The 15,144-nt window shown below is 43.4% G+C and overlaps 1 protein-coding gene across 13 annotated transcripts in view; it reads left to right on the top strand.

Annotated features, from left to right (window-relative positions):
• hspg2 (heparan sulfate proteoglycan 2) overlaps window positions 1-15,144 on the top strand; it is a 220,979-nt gene that overhangs the window by 107,850 nt on the left and 97,985 nt on the right. For all 13 annotated transcript variants that reach the window (XM_065020820.1, XM_065020822.1, XM_065020824.1 and 10 more), the window contains exons 4-11: window positions 3,323-3,432; window positions 6,014-6,072; window positions 6,443-6,615; window positions 7,788-7,913; window positions 8,153-8,347; window positions 11,979-12,098; window positions 12,249-12,380; window positions 13,598-13,742. In XM_065020820.1, coding sequence (XP_064876892.1) covers window positions 3,323-3,432; window positions 6,014-6,072; window positions 6,443-6,615; window positions 7,788-7,913; window positions 8,153-8,347; window positions 11,979-12,098; window positions 12,249-12,380; window positions 13,598-13,742 — 1,060 coding nt within the window. The remainder of the gene's footprint in view (window positions 1-3,322; window positions 3,433-6,013; window positions 6,073-6,442; window positions 6,616-7,787; window positions 7,914-8,152; window positions 8,348-11,978; window positions 12,099-12,248; window positions 12,381-13,597; window positions 13,743-15,144) is intronic.

The raw sequence follows: 15,144 nt of genomic DNA, 5'->3' as shown, positions 1-15,144 counted from the left end.
AAAAAGCCTTGGTTTTATGCATGTCAACATCAGAAGCCTCCTCCCTAAGTTTGTTTTACTCACTGCTTTAGCACACTCTGCTAACCCTGCTGTCCTTGCCGTGTCTGAATCCTGGCTCAGGAAGGCCACCAAAAATTCAGAGATTTCCATACCCAACTATAACATCTTCCGTCAAGATAGAACTGCCAAAGGGGGCGGAATTGCAGTCTACTGCAGAGATAGCCTGCAAAGTAATGTCATACTTTCCAGGTCCATACCCAAACAGTTCGAACTACTAATTTTGAAAATTACTCTCTCCAGAAATAAGTCTCTCACTGTTGCCGCCTGCTACCGACCACCCTCAGCTCCCAGCTGTGCCCTGACACCATTTGTGAATTGATCGCCCCCATCTAGCTTCAGAGTTTGTTCTGTTAGGTGACCTAAACTGGGATATGCTTAACACCCAGGCAGTCCTACAATGTAAGCTAGATGCCCTCAATCTCACTCAAATCATCAAGGAACCCACCAGGTACAACCCTAACTCTGTAAACAAGGGCACCCTCATAGACGTCATCCTGACCAACTGGCCCTCCAAATACACCTCCGCTGTCTTCAACCAGGGTCTCAGCGATCACTGCCTCATTGCCTCTATCCGCCACGGAGCCGCAGTCAAACGACCACCCCTCATCACTGTCAAACGCTCCCTAAAACACTTCTGTGAGCAGGCCTTTCTAATCGACCTGGCCCGGGTATCCTGGAAGGACATTGACCTCATCCCGTCAGTTGAGGATGCCTGGTCATTCTTTAAAAGTAACTTCCTCACCATTTTAGAAAGCATGCTCCGTTCAAAAAATGCAGAACCAAGAACAGATACAGCCCTTGGTTCACTCCAGACCTGACTGCCCTCGACCAGCACAAAAACATCCTGTGGCGAACTGCAATAGCATCGAATAGCCCCCGTGAAATGCAACTGTTCAGGGAAGTCAGGAACCAATACACGCAGTCAGTCAGGAAAGCTAAGGCCAGCTTCTTCAGGCAGAAGTTTGCATCCTGTAGCTCCAACTCCAAAAAGTTCTGGGACACTGTGAAGTCCATGGAGAACAAGAGCACCTCCTCCCAGCTGCCCACTGCACTGAGGCTAGGTAACACGGTCTCCACCGATAAATCCATGATTATCGAAAACTTCAATAAGCACTTCTCAACTGCTGGCCATGCCTTCCGCCTGGCTACTCCAACCTCGGCTAACAGCTCCGCCCCCCCCCCGCAGCTCCTCGCCCAAGCCTCTCCAGGTTCTCCTTTACCCAAATCCAGATAGCAGATGTTCTGAAAGAGCTGCAAAACCTGGACCCGTACAAATCAGCTGGGCTTGACAATCTGGACCCTCTATTTCTGAAACTATCTGCCGCCATTGTCGCAACCCCTATTACCAGCCTGTTCAACCTCTCTTTCATATCGTCTGAGATCCCCAAGGATTGAAAGCTGCCGCAGTCATCCCCTCTTCAAAGGGGAGACACCCTGGACCCAAACTGCTATAGACTTATATCCATCCTGCCCTGCCTATCTAAGGTCTTCGAAAGCCAAGTCAACAAACAGGTCACTGACCATCTCGAATCCCACCGTACCTTCTCCGCTGTGCAATCTGGTTTCCGAGGCGGTCACGGGTGCACCTCACCCACACTCAAGGTACTAAACGATATCATAACCGCCATCGATAAAGACAGTACTGTGCAGCCGTCTTCATCGACCTCGCCAAGGCTTTCGACTCTGTCAATCACCATATTCTTATCGGCAGACTCAATAGCCTCGGTTTTTCGGATGACTGCCTTGCCTGGTTCACCAATTACTTTGCAGACAGAGTTCAGTGTGTCAAATCGGAGGGCATGCTGTCCGGTCCTCTGGCAGTCTCTATGGGGTGCCACAGGGTTCAATTCTCGGGCCGACTCTTTTCTCTGTATATATCAATGATGTTGCTCTTGCTGCGGGCGATTCCCTGATCCACCTCTACGCAGACGACACCATTCTATATACTTTCGGCCCGTCATTGGACACTGTGCTATCTAACCTCCAAACGAGCTTCAATGCCATACAGCACTCCTTCCGTGGCCTCCAACTGCTCTTAAACGCGAGTAAAACCAAATGCATGCTTTTCAACCGATCGCTGCCTGCACCCGCATGCCCGACTAGCATCACCACCCTGGATGGTTCCGACCTTGAATATGTGGACATCTATAAGTACCTAGGTGTCTGGCTAGACTGCAAACTCTCCTTCCAGACTCACATCAAACATCTCCAATCGAAAATCAAATCAAGAGTCGGTTTTCTATTCCGCAACAAAGCCTCCTTCACTCACGCCGCCAAGCTTACCCTCGTAAAACTGACTATCCTACCGATCCTCGACTTTGGCGATGTCATCTACAAAATGGCTTCCAACACTCTACTCAGCAAACTGGATGCAGTCTATCACAGTGCCATCCGTTTTGTCACCAAAGCACCTTATACCACCCACCACTGCGACTTGTATGCTCTAGTCGGCTGGCCCTCGCTACATATTCGTCGCCAGACCCACTGGCTCCAGGTCATCTACAAGTCCATGCTAGGTAAAGCTCCGCCTTATCTCAGTTCACTGGTCACGATGGCAACACCCATCCGTAGCACGCGCTCCAGCAGGTGTATCTCACTGATCATCCCTAAAGCCAACACCTCATTTGGCCGCCTTTCGTTCCAGTACTCTGCTGCCTGTGACTGGAACGAACTGCAAAAATCGCTGAAGTTGAGACTTTTATCTCCCTCACCAACTTCAAACATCAGCTATCTGAGCAGCTAACCGATCGCTGCAGCTGTACATAGTCTATTGGTAAATAGCCCACCCATTTTCACCTACCTCATTCCCATACTGTTTTTATACTGTTTTTTATTTATTTACTTTTCTGCTCTTTTGCACACCAATATCTCTACCTGCACATGACCATCTGATCATTTATCACTCCAGTGTTAATCTGCAAAATTGTATTATTCGCCTACCTCCTCATGCCTTTTGCACACATTGTATATAGACTGCCCATTTTTTTTTCTACTGTGTTATTGACTTGTTAATTGTTTACTCCATGTGTAACTCTGTGTTGTCTGTTCACACTGCTATGCTTTATCTTGGCCAGGTCGCAGTTGCAAATGAGAACTTGTTCTCAACTAGCTTACCTGGTTAAATAAAGGTGAAATAAAAAAATAAAAAATAGTCCCATGTAAATGTCGCTTTGTGTACATTATGTTGCTCAAAAATTAGTATAAATGTTCATGCTGTGGTTCCTGTGTGTCTAACTAACCATTGTCTCTCTCTGTGTTCCAGCGTACTACAGAGCTCTGGTGAACTTCACAGACTCCATTGTGTACAGGCCTGACATGGAGGACATCTCCTCACTGTCTTTCCAGGAGATCTCTGACGCGGTGGTGGACACGGTAGGTCTATTCCAGAACCATATATACTATATACCACGGTTATTCAAATCTAACCCTGTGCGGTCCGAACTATTGCTGCTTTTCTGTTCTAGCTGATAATTAATTGCACCCACCTGTTGTCCCAGGTCTAAATCTGTCCCTGATTAGAGGGGAATCCCCCACCTGTTGTCCCAGGTCTAAATCTGTCCCTGATTAGAGGGGAATCCCCCACCTGTTGTCCCAGGTCTAAATCTGTCCCTGATTAGAGGGGAATCCCCCACCTGTTGTCCCAGGTCTAAATCTGTCCCTGATTAGAGGGGAATCCCCCACCTGTTGTCCCAGGTCTAAATCTGTCCCTGATTATAGGGGAATCATCCACCTGTTGTCCCAGGTCTAAATCTGTCCCTGTTTATAGGGGAATCCCCCACCTGTTGTCCCAGGTCTAAATCTGTCCCTGTTTATAGGGGAATCATCCACCTGTTGTCCCAGGTCTAAATATGTCCCTGTTTATAGGGGAATCCCCCACCTGTTGTCCCAGGTCTAAATCTGTCCCTGTTTATAGGGGAATCATCCACCTGTTGTCCCAGGTCTAAATCTGTCCCTGTTTATAGGGGAATCATCCACCTGTTGTCCCAGGTCTAAATCAGTCCCTGTTTATAGGGGAATCATCCACCTGTTGTCCCAGGTCTAAATCTGTCCCTGTTTATAGGGGAATCCCCCACCTGTTGTCCCAGGTCTAAATCTGTCCCTGTTTATAGGGGAATCCCCCACCTGTTGTCCCAGGTCTAAATCTGTCCCTGTTTATAGGGGAATCCCCCACCTGTTGTCCCAGGTCTAAATCTGTCCCTGTTTATAGGGGAATCATCCACCTGTTGTCCCAGGTCTAAATCTGTCCCTGTTTATAGGGGAATCATCCACCTGTTGTCCCAGGTCTAAATCTGTCCCTGTTTATAGGGAATCCCCCACCTGTTGTCCCAGGTCTAAATCTGTCCCTGTTTATAGGGCAATCATCCACCTGTTGTCCCAGGTCTAAATCTGTCCCTGTTTATAGGGGAATCATCCACATGTTGTCCCAGGTCTAAATCTGTCCCTGTTTATAGGGGAATCCCCCACCTGTTGTCCCAGGTCTAAATCTGTCCCTGTTTATAGGGGAATCATCCACCTGTTGTCCCAGGTCTAAATCTGTCCCTGTTTATAGGGGAATCATCCACCTGTTGTCCCAGGTCTAAATCTGTCCCTGTTTATAGGGGAATCCCCCACCTGTTGTCCCAGGTCTAAATCTGTCCCTGTTTATAGGGCAATCATCCACCTGTTGTCCCAGGTCTAAATCTGTCCCTGTTTATAGGGGAATCATCCACATGTTGTCCCAGGTCTAAATCTGTCCCTGTTTATAGGGGAATCATCCACCTGTTGTCCCAGGTCTAAATCTGTCCCTGTTTATAGGGGAATCATCCACCTGTTGTCCCAGGTCTAAATCTGTCCCTGTTTATAGGGGAATCCCCCACCTGTTGTCCCAGGTCTAAATCTGTCCCTGTTTATAGGGGAATCATCCACCTGTTGTCCCAGGTCTAAATCTGTCCCTGTTTATAGGGGAATCATCCACCTGTTGTCCCAGGTCTAAATCTGTCCCTGTTTATAGGGGAATCATCCACCTGTTGTCCCAGGTCTAAATCTGTCCCTGTTTATAGGGGAATCATCCACCTGTTGTCCCAGGTCTAAATCAGTCCCTGTTTATAGGGGAATCATCCACCTGTTGTCCCAGGTCTAAATCTGTCCCTGTTTATAGGGGAATCCCCCACCTGTTGTCCCAGGTCTAAATCTGTCCCTGTTTATAGGGGAATCATCCACCTGTTGTCCCAGGTCTAAATCTGTCCCTGTTTATAGGGGAATCATCCACCTGTTGTCCCAGGTCTAAATCAGTCCCTGTTTATAGGGGAATCATCCACCTGTTGTCCCAGGTCTAAATCTGTCCCTGTTTATAGGGGAATCCACCACCTGTTGTCCCAGGTCTAAATCAGTCCCTGTTTATAGAGGAAGAATGAACAACAAAAGCAGTGGAACTGGCTTTGAGGCCCAGATTAGAATTTGAGGACTGTATGCGGTAGGCTTATTCCAGAACATACTGTATACTGTGTACTTTAAGCGGTACGCCTAACCCTCCCTCCCCACAAGGGCTGTAAACTTTACACAGGCCAGGGCAGGATTCTCACACCTTGCATTCCACTGCCACGTCATGTCTGCCACACAACGTTATTGATTGCGGATCAGGCCATATACTGTAGATCATTTGAGTCAATATACTCATGTATAGCCTGTCTTTTTACTGTTGTTTTATTTCTTTATTTACCTATTGTTCACCTAATAGTTTTTTTGCACTATTGGTTAGAGCCTGTAGGTAAGCATTTCACTGTAAGGTCTACTACACCTGTTATATTCGGCGCACGCGACAAATAAACTTAGATTTGATTTGTATCATATACTACTCTACATCATATGTTAGAGCACTTGTTAGGAAAGTTGTTCTATTTTTTTAAAACATGTTGCCAAAAATGCATCTCTGCTGGTTTGTACCCATCTAAGTATATTTTTTCTCCTTCTACAGTTGGAGTCGGAGTACAACAAGATCCCAGGCATCCAGACTGTCAATGTGGTCCTCATCAAGTGAGATGACTGCTCATCTTCAGCTACTGTTGATGAAACCCCACCAGTCTTACTTTTACTTACTTGACTTATTTTAGCCTGGGTGTAACAAAGGTGGTTTAATGAACCATGCTCACATGATGAGTAACCTTGTCTGAGATCTGAAGACTGCTCCCAGAGCTAATGCTAATGCTTAGGCTTCAGCTTATAGTCATCTGGTTGGTCCACCAAACAATGTTGTAAGCTGAGTGTAACTAATCAATGTTCTTACATTAGATAAAAGGATGATATGCCCCAACCCACGTTTATCTAAACCTGGACCACTGTACCGTTATCGTCACCGCGTCCCTCTCTAAAAAAAAACATCTGTTCTGTCCTGGCCTGTGTGTAGGAAGATGCTGAGGCAGGATGGGGTGGATGTGTTTGTAGAGCTTGATGTGGGCTCTGACTACAACAACAATGACAATCAGATCCGCAACGTGCTCTATGGAGTGGTGAAGGAGGGAACCATCGCCTCCTACATTACCTCTGTCCAGGGCTTCCAGTTCAGACGCCTGGGAGAAGGTAAGGACCACAGGGGATAATGTATACTCTGCAATGTAAGGACTTTCCAGGATGCTGACATGGCCAAATATACAGTATCCAGATTAGGAAGATGTCTAAATTATGGCATCCATTTTAGGAAGTCGTAAGTGAACAAATAGGTCTGATCTCATAGCTATGGTAGTCTTTATTTATCATATCTTATTACAATCTTTCAATGAAGCTAGACTAGCCAGCCCAAGGCATCATGCTAGAAAAGGCAATTTTTTTGTCCCCTCTATATGTCTCCCCTCCAATCATACCTATTTCTGTCAATAAACCAATAAAATATGGAAAGAAAGAAAAGAAGGGCTAGGTAATCATAGGTAGTGTCCTTAACTTGTCTCTCTGGTTTCTAGCTCTGCCCCCTGTGTACCCCATGGCTGTTCCAGGTTTGTACTGTACCATGCCGACCTGGGTTCAGTGCTATTGGAAATCATTTCAAATACTTTAGCTGGGTTCGACTGAGCGTGCCTGGCGCAATGGAGTCAATATAATAGTAGCAAAATTGTATTTTAACCCAGGTCTGGAACAATGCCTGCTGCACGGAGACTGCTAGAGCTGCTGTAGAAGTGACATGACTGTTTTGTAGTGTGTGTTGAATGCAGAATGCAGCTATTTGTGGATGGTGATGATGAACAGGATGACAATTAGGTCGTTGAGAATCTGTTAAGAGTTCATGCAGGAATGTTATGCATGTGTGCACCTGAAGCAGAAGTCTGACAACGTTTTGGTTTTGCACTGCGCAAGAGAACTGCATGGCATGAGTTACGTTACAGATATTGCTATTTGCAAAGGAAAAAAACTCTTCAGAGTTTCTTCAGAAGGATCTCCATTACATTATGGCCATGTCCCACCTCCGGTACGGTAGCTGTTAGACTGTTAGCCCCAGGCCCCAGAACGACCCGCAGTGACCCAGGATGGTCATTGGAGGCTGGTGAAAGGAGGATGGCTCATAGTAATAACTGGAATGGAATTAAGGAATCCCATTCTGATACCATTCCATGTATTCCATTCCAGCCATGACAATGAGCCCATCCTTCGATTTAAAGTGACACCAGCCTCCACCGAGGAAGGTTGCTTGTATTTGACATGATTTGAACAGGAAGCGTTGTGTTGTGCATGTCTGACCTTTGAACCCACCCGTCTCTCAGTGGTCCCAGACCTTCGGCCGTGCATGAAGGATGAGCACACGTGTCGTGATGGGGGGTGCATCCCTCTGGAGTACCTGTGTGACAACAGACCTGATTGCAATGACATGAGTGATGAGCTGGATTGTGGTGAGTTGCATGGTATGGAATGGATCTGGATCTGTGCTGTGACTAGATGGTTGACTCAAGCATTTAATTGAACATGTCTTTGTAACCTAACGAGAGAGTCAACTCAAATGTTCACTTAAGTTTAATTTTCACTTAGTCTTCTATTGGCATCAATGCATGACAAAGTGAAAATGTAAGTTAGGTGGAAGTTAGGATTCGCCTCTGGATCAACGATCTTTAACAGATCTGTTGGTTTTCAGATAAGATCCGTCCTGTTGCAGTTACCCCCACTCCTCCCACCACCATCCCCATCAAGAAGCCCCCACGCCCCCCTGGTCCCCCAGGGCCCTGCAAAGTGGACCAGGCCACCTGTCAGAATGGGGAGTGTGTCCCCAGAGACTACCTCTGTGACGGAGAGAGAGACTGCTCTGATGGCAGCGATGAGTTCAGATGCGGTAAGCACTTATTGGTAACCACCAATACTTCAAAGTACATACACGCAGGCACGCATGTATATACACACACCAGTGTTTCTGTTAGCCGGTAATAGACGGCTTTTGTCCGATAAAACAAATGAAAAGCCAATAAATAAAATTGCTGCCGGTCAATTGTCCAGGAGAAGAAAAAAAATCACATTGCAAAATAATGCATTTTAGCCTATTGATTGATTGAAATAGCTGTCGATTTAGCGTGAGAGATGCTGCTACAGCTCATCAAACAGCCGTTTGTTGCTGCTGGAGTGAAACATGTGCTTTAATAAGCTCAATCATTGCACAACAATTCTAAAGGCAATCACGTGTATAAAAAATTAAATAGAAAATAAAAAAACAAGGTCACAATTTAAAAGAGCGAGGCCTACTTTTTATTTTTCTCAACTGGTAAATTGAAGGCATCCAGATAGGCTTCAGCGTGTCACACACCACTTTACATTGAGCTCGAGACAGTATGCATTTTGAAAACATCTACTAAATTGTTTGAAACCTGAACGTTTTACTACATATTTGGAGGCATGTCTTACCTAGCCTAGCCTAGCCTAAATCTAACCAAACCTGTAGACTATTATTTCATAAAGACTTCCATAGGCCTTTGAAACAAGTAGACTTTTATAAAGACTTCAATATGCCATTGAAACAAGTAGGCTTTTATAAAGACTTCAATATGCCATTGAAACAAGTAGGCTTTTATAAAGACTTCAATATGCCATTGAAACAAGTAGCCTTTTATAAAGACTTCAATATGCCATTGAAACAAGTAGGCTTTTATAAAGACTTCAATATGCCATTGAAACAAGTAGGCTTTTATAAAGACTTCAATATGCCATTGAAACAAGTAGGCTTTTATAAAGACTTCAAAATGCCATTGAAACAAGTAGGCTTTTATAAAGACTTCAATATGCCATTGAAACAAGTAGGCTTTTATAAAGACTTCAATATGCCATTGAAACAAGTAGGCTTTTATAAAGACTTCAAAATGCCATTGAAACAAGTAGGCTTTTATAAAGACTTCAATATGCCATTGAAACAAGTAGGCTTTTATAAAGACTTCAATATGCCATTGAAACAAGTAGGCTTTTATAAAGACTTCAAAATGCCATTGAAACAAGTAGGCTTTTATAAAGACTTCAATATGCCATTGAAACAAGTAGGCTTTTATAAAGACTTCAAAATGCCATTGAAACAAGTAGGCTTTTATAAAGACTTCAATATGCCATTGAAACAAGTAGGCTTTTATAAAGACTTCAATATGCCATTGAAACATGTAGCCTTTTTCTCTCATATTCTATTGGTTTTCAAATCAACTTTCTTTCATTGTCCAGAAGCCAAAATGAACCATCCTAGTCATATTAACAACCCATGCTGCTTGTTGCATCTTTAGATTTCCTTCTTTCTACATTTCAAATGGATATTCTCATCTCTGTCATATGAAACCCCTCACAATGGTGTTGTCCGCTAAATGCATTATGGAACGAACATTCACGCTTAGCCTACTGTCTTGTGCGCATTGCTGAGCTGGTAGCTGGTAATGGGAAGAAATAATCGTTTATCAACATTTGAAGGAAAACTTCTGATCGGTTGCATGAGCCTCATTGTTTAAAAAAAAATTGGGGGATGTAGTCTAGGCCTACTGGTTGTATGAATTTGGGATCTATTTCTTTCTCGCAAAGAATGACAAGCTGACCAATAGAATAGGTCAACTTTTCTACCATGGGGGTTAGTAGATTGGCATAGGTTAGTGATTTTGCTGTTCGTTACTAGTCTTGTTGGCTGAGGATAATTAAATGCTGACAGTTATTCTAACATAGGCGGCGCCTGGGTTTCAAGTTTGGGGAAGCAAATTTTCACCATAAAAATGCACCTTTATGATAAAGCATTCCATGCATCCTGGCATTTGCAGGCTTACGTAATAGAGGTCGACCGATTAATCGGAATGGCATATTTATTTCAAGTTTTCATAACAATCGGAAATCGGTATTTTTGGACACCGATTTGGCCGTTAAATTTTTTTACACCTTTATTTAATCTTTATTTATCTAGGCAAGTCAGTTAAGAACACATTCTTATTTTCAATGATGGCCTAGGAACAGTGGGTTAACTGCCTCGTTCAGGGGCAGAAAGACAGATTTTCACCCTGTCAGCTCGGGGAATCCAATCCTGCAACCTTACAGTTAACTAGTCCAACGCTATAACCACCTGCCGCTCGTTGCACTCCACAAGGAGACTGTCTGTTACGCGAATGCAGTAAGCCAAGGTAAGTTGCTAGCTAGCATTAAACTTATCTTATAAAAAATATTCAATCAATCATAATCACTAGTTAACTACACATGGTTGATGATATTACTAGTTTATCTAGCATGTCCTGCATTGCATATAATCTGACTGAGCGGTGGTAGGCAGAAGCAGGCGCGTAAACATTCATTCAAATAACACTTTCGTGCGTTTTGCCAGCAGCTCTTCGTTGTGCGTCAAGCATTGCGCTGTTTATGACTTCAAACCCATCAACTCCCGAGATGAGGCTGGTGTAACCGAAGTGAAATGGCTAGCTAGTTAGCGGGGTGCGCGCTAATAGCGTTTCAAACGTCACTCGCTCTGAGACTTGGAGTGGTTGTTCCCCTTGCTCTGCATGGGTAACGCTGCTTCGAGGGTGGCTGTTGTCGATGTGTTCCTGGTTCGAGCCCAGGGAGGAGCGAGGAGAGGGACGGAAGCTATACTGTTACACTGGCAATACTAAAGTGCCTGTAAGAACATCCACTGACCCAATGATAAAGACAGTGAATATGCACACTAACCATCACCGGGGATATGGCCAATGTTATTTTGATAGTTAAAAGTCAGATTGGAGACTTTTCATTGTCTTCTATTTACAGCAATGACCATTTCGCTTTCCAAACAGTTTTTCCGTGATTGTATTTTTAAATATTGCCATATACGTGACTGGATCTCTCTGCTTTTCACTGACAGTCACAACTCAACAATCATCTTTTGGTATTTGCAGCGCACTCTGACCAAATTGTGGGCCCTTCCGACTGTAGGCTGTGTGATTTACACTAATTATCCTTTGTCACCTTGCTTTCTGGTGTAGTAGCCTACAGTATTTTGAATTATTTTATGTATTTATGTATGGACAGGAGTAAGCTATTTAGGTTATATAATTTTGGCAATTCAGTTTACTTTAGGGAAAGCTTCCCCTATATGGAACGCGCTGGATTTGTATTCTAACATCTTCAAATTTCTCAGCAGAATTCGGAAAGAATGACGCATGCCGTTGCATCGGAGTTGCATGTTCTGTTGAGATGAACCATAAACTAAATGTGATTTACCATAAAATGTACAATTTCTGGCATTCTAAGCACAGTGGGTGGATGCCCTCATCAGGTTGCGCAACCAATGCATAGAGATCTGGTACATTTAATAAATGTCCGGTAAATTAAAATGAAAGGCGCCACATTTTCTAACAGAAACCCAGATATACACACATACACACAATCACGATCAGACACAACGTTTTGCATCTGCTTAATGCAAACACACCTGATCAAGGTGTCTGATTGAAGTGCTCCACTGATCCTGGCTCTATGTCTGTCTCCAGGCACTCCCTCTCCCTGTGAACCAAATGAGTTCAAATGTAAGAACGGCCGCTGTGCTCTCAAGCTGTGGCGCTGCGATGGAGACAACGACTGCGAGGACAACTCAGACGAGACAGACTGCCGTAAGTCAGCACTCCTGTTGGTTGGTCTGAAGCTAAACGAGTTCATTTCAGAATGATTCACATCTTTTTCAAACTCCTTTTGAACTCTGTGGAAACAAATGCTAAAATGATTAATGACAAAGTGATTTTCCATCTCTTCTGGTTCTCCAGCCACCAGAGGTCCAGGTGACACGTGTGCCCCAGAGCAGTTTGTGTGCCTCAGTGACCGCACCTGCATCCCATCCAGCTATCAGTGTGATGAAGAGCCAGACTGTCCAGACCGCTCTGATGAGTATGGCTGCAGTAAGTCCCAGACCTTATCTGTCTGTGTCTCTCTGTTCACTCTCTCTCTCCACTCTCTCTCTCTCTCTCTCTCTCTCTCTCTCTCTCTCTCTCTCTCTCTCTTTCTCTCTCTCTCTCTCTCTCTCTCTTTCTCTCTCTCTCTCTCTCTCTCTCTCTCTCTCTCTCTCTCTCTCTGTCTCTTTATCTCTCTATTTCTCTCTTTCTTTCTCTCTCTCTCTCTCTCTCTCTCTCTCTCTCTCTGTCTCTTTTGCTCTCTTCATCTCTCTCTGTCTCTCTCTGTCTCTCTCTCTGTCTCTTTATCTCTCTATTTCTCTCTCTCTCTCTCTCTCTCTCTCTCTCTCTCTCTCTCTCTCTCTCAATTCAATTCAAGGGTTTTATTGGCATGGGAAACATGTGTTAACATTGCCAAAGCAAGTGAGGTAGACAACATACAAAGTGAATATATAAAGTGAAAAACAACAATAAATTAACAGTAAACATTACACATACAGAAGTTTCAGAACAATAAAGACATTACAAATGTCATATTATATATATACAGTGTTTTAACAATGTACAAATGGTTAAAGGACACAAGATAAAATAAATAAGCATAAATATGGGTTGTATTTACAATGGTGTTTGTTCTTCACTTCTCTCTCTCTCTCTCGCTCTATCTTGGTCTCTATCTCTTTATTTCTCTCTTTCTCTCTCTCTCACTCTTTATCACTCTCTCTCTTTCTCTCTTTCGTTCTCTCTTTATCTCTCTCTTTATCTTTCTCTCTTTCTCTCTCTCTCTCACACATCATGTATAGTATGTCTCTCTTTCTCTCTCTCACCCATACACGATTCTCACTCTTTCTTTCTCTACCTCCTCTCTCTCAAAACCCCATCTGACCCCCAACTTCCCCTCTTTCTGTGTAAGCCTCTGTGTGTCTGTCTTGTATAGTCATCCTTTGTACCATAACCAGTGCAGTGACTCAGGTTCCATTCACACTGTGGTGACTGGAGCTTTTGGGATGTGCATCCATGGAAAATAGTTTATTTTTCTGACTTTCCATAATTTTTGTTTCTCACTAAAGAGACTGAGTAGCCAAATAAACCACTGCCCTTTTACACTGAGGTTGGGTAGTTGGGATTTGTTTTTGAATGTGTGTGTGCCATCATGCATCATGCAGTGCCTGCATACTTGGCTTTATAGATGCTCATCTTTGTTTTCTCGTAACTTTGCCTTTAAGCTCCTCCAACAGTGACCAGTCCCCCAGAGGAGTCCATTCAGGCAGTGCGGGGGGAGACGGTGACCTTTAACTGTGTGGCGGTGGGTGTTCCTACCCCCATCATCACCTGGAGGCTCAACTGGGGCCATATCCCTGTCAGTGGCAGGTGAGTTGGTACAGTCCTCCTCCTTCTCTGGTTCAGCCCATAACAGCTCTTATCATAAACCTAGTGAGGCATTTAAGCCAATGGCCCCAGCCTGAATACATGGAATGTTAAATTGCATTTGAAAATGTCTCTCTGTGTGTGTTGGCAAACATTCGATAAGTTGATATGCATCAAATAAACATTTAATGTGGAGTTCTGAACCCATCTGTTGCATGATACACGTGACTTCTCTTCAAACTCTTCAAACTCTGTCTGTCTGGTGCCATTATGGACAAGAGTGTTGAACTTTGCAGTGATAGCTCTGGAAAGAAATGCTGGGTTTAATTTAGGGAATTGTGTCAAATTAGTCTTCCGTATAATTGATTGGAAACAGACCGTGAAGATTTTGAAATGAGTGAGGATTTGTCCGCTATCCAATCTTGTCAGCTCACAAAATGCAGCATTTCATTCATTGCTGTTTAAGCTCAGTCATATATCCGATCTACAGGCCAGTCATCTGTCATTAATTATTGAGTTATTCAATTATTGCTTTGTGGCTTTGCGTTAATGATCTCTAAGTGGAAAATGATTTTCGCAATGTGCAATAACAGATAACTCAGTTTACTGTGCATTCATTGATTGGCTGTTTGTGTTATACAGTAAAGTTATATATAATCCGTCAAAATAATATTCCTATCAGAGAGTTAAAGCTGCAATATGTAACTTTTTGATGTCGGCCCGACCAAATTCACATAGAAATGTGTGTTATAGATCTGTCATTGCAAGCAAGTCTGAGACGCGGTAGATCTGTTCTATTTGCGCTACATTGATCCTTCCCGTTCTGAAGTTTTGTTTTACTTTTGGTTTTGTACACCAGCTTCAAACAGCTGAAAATACAATATTTTTGGTTAAGGGAAATATATTTCACAGTGGTTTAGATGGTACAATGATTCTCTACACTATACTTGCTTGTTTTATTACATAAACTGAAATTAGGTGAATTATTAGAGTTTTAGCAACCAGGAAATGGTGGAGCGATTTCTGCATAGTGCATGTTGAACTATTTCAATCACTATTAAAACATACCATACTGAAAGCTTAAAGTTGAGGAGAGTATGGCGGTTCATATAGCAATGTGTCTGTTCAGAAAATATATTTAGAGTCAGAATATTCTTTGTCCTCTGAAAGCCCTTTAGACACTTGTGTTAACTGTGAAAAGTGAATCATCACTATTTGGCTGCAGAAGAGTCGACCACAGGCTCCTGTATTTTATTTGATTGAAGCATCAATGTAATGTATGCAATGTATACACATGTAGGATTTTAATTTGAGCCAGTTTGCTACAGCAGGAAAATGATCCTGCAGCAACAGGAAATGTTGATACATATTTCATAAGGGGAAATTTCAAAGTGGATATTATAAA

This window comes from Oncorhynchus nerka, linkage group LG7 (genome assembly GCF_034236695.1).
Source record: "Oncorhynchus nerka isolate Pitt River linkage group LG7, Oner_Uvic_2.0, whole genome shotgun sequence".
NCBI classification, from domain to species: domain Eukaryota; kingdom Metazoa; phylum Chordata; class Actinopteri; order Salmoniformes; family Salmonidae; genus Oncorhynchus; species Oncorhynchus nerka.
Note: the sequence above shows the minus strand (reverse complement) of the source record. Positions and strands in the feature narration are given on the sequence as shown.